This window comes from Dasypus novemcinctus, chromosome X, assembly GCF_030445035.2.
Source record: "Dasypus novemcinctus isolate mDasNov1 chromosome X, mDasNov1.1.hap2, whole genome shotgun sequence".
Classification (NCBI taxonomy): domain Eukaryota; kingdom Metazoa; phylum Chordata; class Mammalia; order Cingulata; family Dasypodidae; genus Dasypus; species Dasypus novemcinctus.
In genome coordinates this window covers 47,439,864-47,452,197 of record NC_080704.1, presented here as the reverse complement: position 1 = coordinate 47,452,197, position 12,334 = coordinate 47,439,864, and the positions used below count along the sequence as shown (strand labels likewise).

The following is a 12,334-nucleotide window of genomic DNA, read 5'->3' as shown; positions in this document are numbered from 1 at the left end:
TATTTTCCTCAAAGCATAGAAAGGGGATATTGGGATATAGAAAAACAAATTACTTACTTAAGAAAATTACCCAATTGCCTTCCAAATTAAAGGAAGAATTACAGAGCAGTGACCCCATGACCACAATTCCCAGAAAGCCCTCAACTCCAGACACTTTAGGTGGTAATTCTCATTCACATTTTTTTGTCTATATTTTTTTAATATTACATTCAAAAAAATGAGGTCCCCATATACCCCCCACCCCCTCACCTCACTCCTCCCCTCATAGCAACAATCTCCTCCATCATCATGAGACATTCATTGCATTTGTTGAATACATCTCTGAGCACTGCTGCACCTCATGGTCAATGGTCCACACCATAGACCAGACTCTCCCACAGTCCACCCAGTGGGCCATGGGAGGACATACAATGTCCGGTAATTGTCCCTGCAGCACCACCCAGGACAACTCCAATTCCTGAAAACGCCTTCAACTCTCATCTCTTCCTCCCATTCCCCACACCCAGCAGCCACCATGGCCACTTTCTCCACACCAATGCCACATTTTCTTCAATTACTAATCATAATAGTTCATGAATAGAATATCAGTAAGTCCACTCTAATCCATATTCTATTCTTACATCCTGTGGACCTTGGAATGGTTCTGTCCACTCCACATCTATATCAAGAGGGGTCTTAGATTCCACATGGATGCTGGATGCAATCTTGCTGCTTTCAGTTGTAGGCACGCTTGGCTCCCTGGTGTGGTGGTTGACCTTCTTCACCTCCATGTTAGCTGAGTGGGGTAAGTCCAATAAACGGAATGTAGGAGCTGAAGTCTGTTGAGGCTCAGGGCATGGCTATCATGTGGTCAGTCCAGAGATTCAGATCCCCTGGGTATATGTTTAACCCAGCACCAACTACAGTTCTGGTAAAAGTACCAGGAGAGGCTTGTGAATAAAGATCACATCTGAGTCCAGCTCCATCACACAGAAACACAAACTCCGAAGAAGGGCCAACTAACTTTTAGTGCTGATTAAACCATATTATCCCAGCACTTGCAGCAGACAGGGGGCATACATAGCACCTCAAATCTGCCGTCCAATGCCCTCAGAGTAAGTCTTTGACTTAAGAGCACAGGTAGCAGCAGCCTTTGATTGCCTTGGGGAATTCACTTCACGACAGTGGGCCTCAGTTTGCTCATCTCTAAAAGATTATTTGACTAAATGACCCCCACGATCCCATCCAGGTACCAAAGTCTATTATTCCATTCATTCATTTTATATATTCACTCACCTAAGCATATGTTTAAGTGCCCACTGTATGCCTACTTAGATGCCAGTGACATGGCAGATAAGACAGACGTGGCCCATGCTTTCCTAGAGCTTACTTGCCACAGGACTGCCTACATTAAACAAGCAAATATGTGGTTTAGCACAGTTTGTTTAACAAGAACAGTTATGACAGTGTTATAAAGGAGAAAAGGCTGTCGCAAAGGCAGGAAGAAGGGGTGATGTTCAGCAAAGCAAACAGGAAGGTGGAAGGGATTAAGAAGGAAGCCCAAAAGTGTCTTGTGATCATCATGTTGTGAAGCAGCCTGATAACAGTTGCTTGATCTTTTATATGAAGACTTATTACACAGAAACAGACAGACAAAAACATAAAACTACATGCCTGGGTTACTTTTTCAGAAAGCATTAAAATGGCCTTGAGTTTCCCATTAAATTCTCCTCAAAGAAAGCCGCCCTTTTTCTGTGATCCTAGTGAAGGTGTGTGTTCCTTCTCCTTTTTATTGGTCACCATAAAAACAGGGATTATTTTATATAAGATATAACATTTTCTATAATTGGATATAGTTCTCCATTACATTTAATACAGCTTTATTTACTTGCTTAGTTGTCTTATTGTAAAAGCAGTATATTACAAGAAAACCAAACAAGAACCCAGATTAGAAATGACATTTATATTTCTTGGAAATGACATAATTAACAACAAAAAAACTACTAGAACTACTGAGTTTAGAATTTTAGAATACAAGATTAATATATAAAAATCAATTGTATTCCTATATTATGGTAGAAAAAAATGGAAATTTAAATGTTAAAAATGCCACCTACAATAATATCAATAACATGAAATAGAGATAAATCTGACAAATTATGTAAAAGACATCTACCCTGAAAACTACAAAATACTGCTGAGAAAAAATTTTTTAAACCCAAATAAAAGAAGAGCAATATAGGGTAGATAGGACAGAAGAGTCAATATTGTTAATATGTCAGTCCTCCCAAATTTTTGTATGTACAGGCAGTCCTCACTTATCATAGTACCATGTTAACTGAAACATGTTCATATCAGAGTTATGCAAAGTAAGTCCTTGGTTTGCGATATGAACATGTTTCAGTTAACATTGTACCATGCAAAGTGAAAACTGCCTGTATTCAATGTAATCCCAATCAAAATCCCAGCATAATTTTTGTAGAAATTGGCAAGCTAAATATAAAATTTATAAAGAAAAGCATAAACAATTTTGATAGAGTAGAACAAAGTTGGAGCACTAACAGTACCTGATTTTAAGACTTAATATAAAGCTACAATAATCAAGACAGTGTGGTATAAGCATAAAGATAGACAAATAGATCAATGAAACCGAACAGAGTTTCAAAAGAGACTCACACATATATATACAACTGAGTTTCAACAAAGTTGCCAGTGGAATTCAGTGAAAAAAGACTAGATTTTATAACAAATGGTGCTGGAACAATTGGATATCCATATGTAAAAACAAAAAAATTCGCTTGTGTCCATATCTCTCACCACATACAAAAATTAACCCAAAGTGGATCATAGACCTAAATGTAAAACCTAAAACAATTAAGCTTTTAGGAGAAAATCTTTCTGACCTTGGGCTAGAGAAAGATTCTTAGAAACAACACCAAAATCATGATCCATAAAAGGACGAATTGATAAATTGCATTTAATCAAAAGTTAAAACGTTTGTTCTTCAAGAGGTACTTTTAAGTGAATGTAAAGGCAAGACACAGACAAGGAGAAAATCATTGCCAATCATATATTTGGTTAAGGACTTGTATCCAGAATATATAAAGAACTCTCAAAACTCAACAATAGGAAAATAAATAACCCAGTTTTCAAAATGGGCAAAAGATTTGGATACTTCAACAAAGAAGCTGCATGGATGTCAAATATGCACATGAATAAAAGCTCAACATCATTACTCATCAGAGAACTGCAAGTCAAAATCACTACAAACCTAATAGAATGGCTAAAATTAAAAAGACTGACAAACTAAGTATTGGTGAGACTCTGGAACAACTGTAACTTTCACACGCTACTGGTGGGAATGTAAAATGGTACAACCACTTTAAAAAAACTGTTTGGCAGTTTCTTAAATATATACCTACCATATTCATTTATTCCACTCCTAAGCATTTCAGCAAGAGAAGAGGAAAAATATGTCTACTTAAAACATTTGTACATTGATGTTCATAGCAGCTTCATTTGTAATAGTCTAAAACTGGAAACAATTTGATAGATAAACTGTGATAGATGCACACAATGGAATACTACTCAGCAAGAAAAGAAAATGAAATATTGGCATGCAGCCACAATGGATGAATCTCAAAGTAATGGTGCTGAGTGTAAAAAAAAAAAATACAAAAAATTATATACCATATGATTCCATTTATATAAAATTTTAGAAAATGCAAACAAATCTATAGGCAGCAAAGAAGATCACTGGTTTCTTGGGGATGGTGGGAGACATGGAGGGATAAGAGGTAAAGACTACCAAGGGGCACGAGAAAACGTTTGGGGGTCATGGATATGTTCACTCTCTTGATTGTGGTGATGGTTTCGTACATGCATACATACATCAGACTTGTCAAATTGTACACTTTAAATATGTGCATCAATTATATGTAAATAAAAACTTTTTAAAAAGTGATTGACAACATGGAAAATAATTATAATCAGAAGATTAAAAAGCACTATATAAAATGAATATATACTACTATTGTAGCAATCAAAATACCAAAAGTACTACTTTTGCCATAGCATAGTGGAGAAATGGATGGTTTCCGCCTCCATTTTTTATATTTTCTTTAATGTTTTCCTGACTTTTGCAAATAAGATTATCTAAATAAAAGTAAAAAGTATAAAAAGGATAACTATTCCCTCATAGTAATTCTACTTTTACTTAACTTTTTATAGGGGATCACTTTAAAAATGAATGAGCTAAATCATTGTATTGTTGCAAGAATTATGCATGGGGGCATGATTCATAGGCAAGGTAAGTTTTATATCTAATTCTTCCTCATTTTTTTCCTATAGCCTAGTGAAGAAAGTGTTCTTTATGACCCGCATAAAGCATCTGTTTAATTTATGGTCCATATAAAAGATCTGTTTAAGTTAACTTTGGTCTTAATCGCTGTTAGACCCCATTTGTTCTCACTCATCTGTGTATGCTCCAGCCTATATATAATGGAAAGAGGAGGGTATATTAGAGTTCTGTTACTGGAACATCCCTGGACCATTGTTTGTATCCTGACTTATTAGAGACCATGGTAGATAAAGCAAGGTTATCACATCAGGCTCTAGGATGGAGGGAAGACATCCATTCTGGGAGAAAAGACCTATGTATAAAAAGTTAAATGCAGTTCAAGAATTGTTCTCTCATTCATTTGAGAATGAGATGTGCTCTTTATAAATTAGGAAATTATAGAGTTAGATGATAAATAATAAAACAAAATTTAAGTGGTAAAATAAGAAATATCAAATCCATGTTACGTTCTTAGTACTGAAAGTACAGTCATTCTGAGGAGGGAATTCAGCTAAGGGCTGGAGTAGACAAAGAAGGATTTTTTGAGAAAGTGGAATTTAGTTAAGTCTAGAGGATGGTCAGGATTTGAACAGGTAGAGGAAAGACATGGAGGTTTTGGCTCCTATTCAAAAGGACCGAGTTATAATATGTACCAGTATTAAAAGGCTGCTCCAAACATTATTCTCCTGGCAGACTCCCTTTCTTTGAGATAAGGTTTATTTTTGTACTTACCACCCCTTTCCTTACCCCCAGACGAGAAGTAGCATCCTATAAGCATTTTATGGTCTTACTGTGTTCTTTAAGGATGATCACTGTGTACACAAGATGTTTTCTAATATTATTGAGGCTTTCAGGGAAATCTTTGTAGTCTTAGTATACTGCCTGTATACAGCACTCACATAAGAGGATGTTCGGTTTTAGACTCTAGTATGGATTTTTGTTATTTTTTAATAATTTGTTATAAATTCAGTAAAGCCACAACATCATTATTTCTTCAATTTATTTTTCTTATATTACTGAACTGGCTGGGATAGAAGTGGTATAGTGAGCATCCTTGTCCTATTCTTGTTTTTTAAAAGGGATCTTTCCAGTTTTTCCCCTTAAGAATAATGTTTACTGTAGATACATTTTATTACGGTTAAGGAAGTTCCCTTTTATTCTTTGTTGCTGAGCATTTTTAATTTTGATTGGGTTATAAATTTTATCAAATGATTTTTCTCCATCTGCTGAGATGATAATTTTTTTCTTTTAATGTATTTATTAATATGGTGAATGACTTGTTAAGATTTCTAATGATAAACCACCCTTGTGTTTCCCAGGTTAATCATTTGTGTTTTATCTTTTTTATGTACTGCTCAGTTCTGTGCAATGTTTTGTTTAGAATTTTTATGTTTTGATTATGAGTGAGACCAGCCTATAGTTAATTTTCTTTTCTTGTGTTTGTCTGGTTTTAGTATCAAAGTTACATTGGTCTCATAGAATGACTTAGAAAGCCTCCCCTCTTCATCAGTTCTCAGAAAGGCTTTGTATAATGTTGGAATCATTGCACCTTGTCTATAAAATTTTCTTGGCCTGGTATTTTGTTTTTGTTTTTTGAGGAAAGTTTTTTTTTAAGAAATGACTTCTTCAACTTCTTTTTTTTTTTTTAACTTTTTTTTTTTTAAAGATTTATTTATTTATTTAATTCCCCCCCTCCCCCGGTTGTCTGTTCTGTGTGTCTATTTGCTGCTGTCCGCTTCTGTTGTCATCAGCGGCACGGGGAAGTGTGGGCGGCGCCATTCCTGGGCAGGCTGCACTTTCTTTAGCGCTGGGCAGCTCTCCTTACCGGGCGCACTCCTTGCGCGTGGGGCTCCCCAACGCGGGGACACCCCTGCATGGCAGGGCACTCCTTGCGCGCATCAGCACTGCACGTGGGCCAGCTCCACACAGGTCAAGGAGGTCCGGGGTTTGAACCGTGGACCTCCCATGTGGTAGACGGACGCCCTAACCACTGGGCCAAGTCCGTTTCCCTCTTCAACTTCTTTACCTTCATAAGGTTATTCAGGCTTTCTGTTTCTTGAGTGAGTTTTAGTAAATTACATTTTCTTAGAAATCTAATTCATCTAAGTTTTATAAAATTACTACAATAAGCTTTTTCATAGTATTCTCTTACCTTGTTATTCTCTTCCAGCTCTCTGATTATGTCCTCTTGTTCATTCTAATATTCTTTATTTGTGCCTTTTTCTTGCTCAACCTTGGCAAAGGTTTGTTTGAATTCATTCTACTGTATTTTTATTGTCTATTTCCTTGATTTCTGCCTGATCTTTATTATCTCTTACCTTCTACTCTCAATTGAGACACTAAGTTAATTAAGTTTCAGCCTTTCTTCTTTTCTGCATTCAAGGCTAAAATCTTCCTGTACTTTTTGATCTATAGCCCACCAGTTTTGATATGTAGTGTTTTTATTACAATTCAGTTCTAAGTCTTATTTATTTGCCACTATATTTTTCATCTACCCATAAGTTAATCAGAAGTTCTTTACATACCAAATATAAGGGCATTGTCACTATATCTTCTTATAATTTACTTTTAACTTAATTGCATTCTGGTCAGAGAATGTGGTCTAACACCAGCCATCTCTTTGAGGTTTGTTGAGACTGGCTTTATGATACAGTAGTTTAATCATTTTTGTAAATGGTCCGTGTATACCTAAGAACACTGTTTATTCTTTAAGTGTTGGATGCAGAGTTCTTGATATGATTGACTTGGGATTATTAGGTTTTTTTATTTAAATCTTCTATATCTTGACTAATTTTTGGTCTGTTTGACCTATCAATAATTGAGAAAGATGTTGAAATATCCCATTACATGGTAGATCAGTGTCTACCTGTAGATCTCTTATTTTGGCCTAATATATTTGAAGTTGTTTTATTAGGTGCATACTAGTAGCTGGTGACCAATTTAATTCTTAATAATACTTTCTATTTAAGCCCTACTTTATCTAACATTAACATAGCTTTCCAGCTTTATTGTAGTATTTGCTAGCATGTCTTCTTCCATCCTTTTATTTCCAACCATTCCATGTCTGTATGTTTTCAGTGTATCTCTTGCAAACATATCCAAAGCTGGATATTTTGTTTTTTAATGCACTCTGATGATCTCTTATCAGGCAAGGTTAGTCCATTTATATTTATTGTAATGATTTCTACCATCTTGCTTTTTTATTTATATTTATTCCATTTTTAAATTTTTTGTTCATTTTTTGGATTCCATTTTTCCCCCTTTTTGTTTATAATTTCAGCACTTTTTCTATTCTTTTAGTGATTAGCTTGAAATTTTATTGTATATATTTACCTTTATGTATATTAAAGTTAAACAGTATCTTTTTTTAATTTTTAATTTTTTTTATTAAATTGTCTTTTTTTTAAGATACATAGATCCCAAAAAATGTTACATTAAAAAATATAAAAGGTTCCCACATACCCCACCACCCACCCCCCACTTCTCCCACATCAACAACCTCTTTCATCATTGTGGCACATTCATTGCATTTGGTGAATACATTTTGGAGCACTGCTGCACCACATGGATTATAGTTTACTTTGTACTTTATACTCTCCCCCAGTCCATTCAGTGGGTTATGACTGGATATATAATGTCCAGCATCTGTCCCTGCAATATCATTTAGGACAACTCCAAGTCCTGAAAATGCCCCACATCTCATCTCTTCTGCCCTCAGCAACTACCGTGGCCACTTTCTCCAGATTAATGCTACAGTTTCTTCCATTACTAGTCACAATAGTTCTATAAAAGAATACCAGTAAGTTCACTCTAATCAATATTTTATTCCTCTATCCTGTGTATCCTGGGTTCGTGATGTCCACTCCACCTCTATATTGAGAGGGGGCTTATATCCCAAATGGTTGATGGATGCAATTCTCCTGCTTGGAGTTGTAGGTACTCTCGGTTCCCTGGTGTCATGGTTAACCATCTTCACCTCCCTGTTACCTGACCTGTACAAGTCCAACAAACAGGAGAGTAGGAGCTGCAACTCTGCTGAGACTAAGGGCCCAGCTAGCACATGGCCAGTCCAGAGATTGAAGTCTCCTGGGTATACACCAACCCCAGTGCCAGCCACAGGTTCAGTAAAAGTGACAGAAGAGGCATGTGTAGAAAGCTCACATCTGAGTCCAACTCCATCACACTCAGGAACACAAACTCCAAAATAGGGCCCAATGACAAGGCACTTGAACTCCATCCAGAACCAGCTGCCATGACCATAGAACCTGTATGTCTTCATAGCCCTCAGGAGCACCAGTACCTAGGGTTGTATCTTCTTTGGCTTGCTCCCAAACAGTGCAAAGACTTTGGAACACTTTAAATTTGATCATACTCCTCCAGAATTCAATATGTTATTATTGCCTGGTATTTCAGTTCTGTTCTGTTTGAAATCCACAAATTTCAAATTGCTGTTATTTTATATGCCAATTTTTGCTTGGATTTACCTAAATATTTATAATTTTATTTGCTCACCATTCTTGCATTTTAGATCATCCTTTAGAAGGGAGTATTTTCCTTCTCCCTGAAGTACATCCTTTAAAATTTCTTTTCATGCCTATCTCTTGGTGGTAAACTCTTTCAGATCTTGTTTATCTGTAAATATTTTATTTCAACCTCCATCTTGAAGATTACTTTTGCTGCAAGAACAATTTTAAGTTGAAGGGTTATAATTCTTTAGTCTTTTGGAGTCCATTGTTTGATATTGAGAAGTCTGATTTCACTACAATTGTCATTCCTTTGTAGGTGATCTCTCCTTTCTCTCTAGATCTCTTTGTCTTTGCTGGTCTGCAGTTTAACTACCTCTCACCATGGATTCCTTTTTATTTGATGTACATTATTCTTCCTGGATCTGTGTATTCATGTTTTCATCAGTTCAAAATAATTTGAAGCCACCATTTCTTCAAATATTGCCTCTTCTCTTTTCGGTGTTCTCACCTTCTGAACTCTGGTTAGATGTACGTTAGATACTCCTTCCATATCTTTTAATAAATTTTTCCTATTTTCCTTATTTCCTTCTTTCTCTGATCTGCAGTCCATGTAATTTATCAGTTCACAGAAACTCTCTTCAGCCATATCTGAACTCCTGTTCCATCCATCCATTCATTGGGTTATATCCCTAATTAAAATTTTCTTTTCTAGAAGTACTATTCGTTTGGTTGTGTTTTTTTTTTTTTTTTCATTTTTAGACCTGTCTCTTCAATCCTGGTAGTCTTGTTGCATGCTCATCCTTGCAGTTGAGTCCTTTATAGTTCCTAATATTTAACATACCTGTTTTATATCCTGTATCTCACCATTCTAGTATCTGCGATCCTTGAGGGTCTAAATCTGTTTTTCTCTTTGTGCTTTTTTTGATGACTCTCATACATAGTGGCTTGCTTTATTGTGTGTTTTGTGGTCTCTGATTGTGAGCTTATTGCTTATTCTAATCAGTGAAAGTCCTGTAGGCCTAAACTAAGAACACTCTCCTCCACAAAGGGTTTGTTCCTTGTTTTATCAGTTGCCACAGAGTGCTACTGTTCTGGGACTTTAGTGCCATTGAGGGTCTTGGCTCCCTATGGCTCAGCTACTCTAACATGCTACTGATCCAAGGAACAGAATCTGGATAGCAGGCATTGCTACTATGGCACTCACCCTCCCCGTTAGTTCGCACCATCCTCGTTTTGCCATCACTTTGGATCCAGGGCCCAGAGTTCATTGGGGGAAGGGGGGCATAGATGTGGGAGATTTGCACTCCTTTTGTGAGACCAGTAACAACAATTCAAGAGATGTGCCTTAGGCAGGATATAGTTTTGAGAAAGTCTTTGAGTACCTAATCAGTCATGTCCAACAGCAAAAGTTCCCAAATTTTTGTTTTATTTTCTATTTTACTACATTTGAAACATACAGAAAATAGAACAATGTTGTGATTACCTCATGGCCACACTAGTTTCATCTGTATTTGCCCTACACCCCCCAAATGGATTATTTTACAGCAAATCCAGGCACTTTATCAATTTATTAATAAATATTTTAGTATATACCTCTGAAAGATAAGGACTCTTCATAAACATAACCACAATGCCAATATCTTACCTGTAAGAGTAACAACAATTCCATATCTTCTGATATCCATTTAGTATTCAAATTTCTTTGACTGTCTCGTAATTTTTCTTTACAGTTGGTTTGCTTGAATTGCTCTCCAAACAAAATGCAGACATTTGCAGACATTGCACTTACTTGATATGTCTCTTAAGTCTCTTTTATCTATAGGTCCACCTCACTCTTTTTTTCCCCTCTTGTAATTTGTTGAAGAAATCCAGTCATTTGTCCTGTAGAGCTTACTGCATTCTTGTCTTTGCTGATTAGATCCATGTCTGGTTGTTTAATATTTTCTCTGGTCCCTTCATTTCCTTTAAACTGTAGTTATATCTAGAGACTTGATTTGATCTGATTCAGGTTCAGACTTCATGTTTAGACACATTATACCTCTGGGCTTTAGCTTCTCAGTCTGAAAAAGATGATTCTGTATTTTCCACCCACAATACTGCGAGCTCATCCTAACAATGTCAGGTCAGTATGTAAACATGTATACAATTTATTTAAAAGGAAGCAAAAATTTAAACTACACTCTAGACGTTCATTCTCTATCACTTTTCCCACCTGAAGTATTATAGGACTCTAAAATGCCTAATTAAAAGATTAAATTATGTTTAATACAATTTTAGTGTACAGCCTGTGTATCATATTTGGGAAATAATAATAATAGCAGCAAACACAGAATGCTTACTTTGTGCCAAGAACAGTTCTAAGCCCTTTATATATGTGAAACTCGTTTAATTTTCAAAATAATTCTAAGAGATATGTATAAGATGGGTACTGTTTTCATCTCCATTTTACAAATGTGGAAACTGAGTCATGGAGAGTTTCAGTCACTTACTTAAGGTCTTGAAGCTATTAACTGATAAAGCTGGGATCTAAACCCAGACAGTGTGGATCCAGAAGCCATGTTTTTAAACCACAATACACACTGCCTCTCAGAAAAATAAACAGATCTCCACTACCATCCTTCCAAACCATGCCTTCCACGTATAGATTATCTGTTTAGCTGAGTTTATTATATGTGTTAAATAATTCTGCTGCAACCAAATTTGTACATGTTTCTGAAATGCTGACCTTCAAATTTCTTTAATTATTTACATTGCTCCCTTTGGATTTTGTTATTATAAAAGTGTATATCTTTTCATGTTTATCATTTTATGTAATTTCTTAGGTACCCTTCATGTTGGTGATGAAATTCGAGAAATCAATGGTATCAGTGTAGCTAACCAGACAGTGGAACAGCTGCAAAAAATGCTTGTAAGTAAATGAAAGTTTTCCTTTTTATTTTTCTAAGATTGATTTTCAGTTGGTTGGCTTGTTTTTTAATGTACAAATAAGGAGTTTTGTTTTATAATCGGTATATTTCTGATACTATTATTTATGTGGACTTGTACTTATACAACATTCATGAAAGCTAACAACTAGGAAAATGTTTATATTCAATAGGGTTTGGAAACCTTTTTCCCATCTTTACCAGTTTGGACTTTAATACTCTTCTTTCATTCTTTTTCTCTTGTTTCTTATCAAGCAGATTTTTAAGGAAAACCTTTCCAGTTGTGTGTACATGTGAAGGAATTTCTCACTGACCTCGACTGTACTGCCGTCAGCAATATCAGAAACCTCTTTCCTGTTTAGCTGAGTCATAGCCAGCTGTATTAAAGTTCTCTGCAGCACACAGGGGAGGAAAGATATAGTAGACCAGGCCATTTGGGACCATACATATCCAAAATCTGTCTTCAAATTGGGCTTTGAATTTAAGAAAAACAGAATGACAAGCCCTTGCCTATGTTCATTGGCACAATGAGCAGAGGAACATGCTTTGAACCTCTGGTCCCTCTTTCCACTGCAACGTAGCAGCCTCCCTTGTTAGGAATATCTATTTAAGTATGAACTAAGCAC

The 12,334-nt window shown here is 35.9% G+C and overlaps 1 protein-coding gene across 8 annotated transcripts in view; it reads left to right on the top strand.

The window, feature by feature from the left end:
* CASK (calcium/calmodulin dependent serine protein kinase) overlaps positions 1 to 12,334 on the top strand; it is a 435,002-nt gene that overhangs the window by 381,309 nt on the left and 41,359 nt on the right. For all 8 annotated transcript variants that reach the window (XM_058291528.1, XM_058291532.1, XM_058291535.1 and 5 more), the window contains exons 15-16: positions 4,210 to 4,288; positions 11,607 to 11,692. In XM_058291528.1, coding sequence (XP_058147511.1) covers positions 4,210 to 4,288; positions 11,607 to 11,692 — 165 coding nt within the window. The remainder of the gene's footprint in view (positions 1 to 4,209; positions 4,289 to 11,606; positions 11,693 to 12,334) is intronic.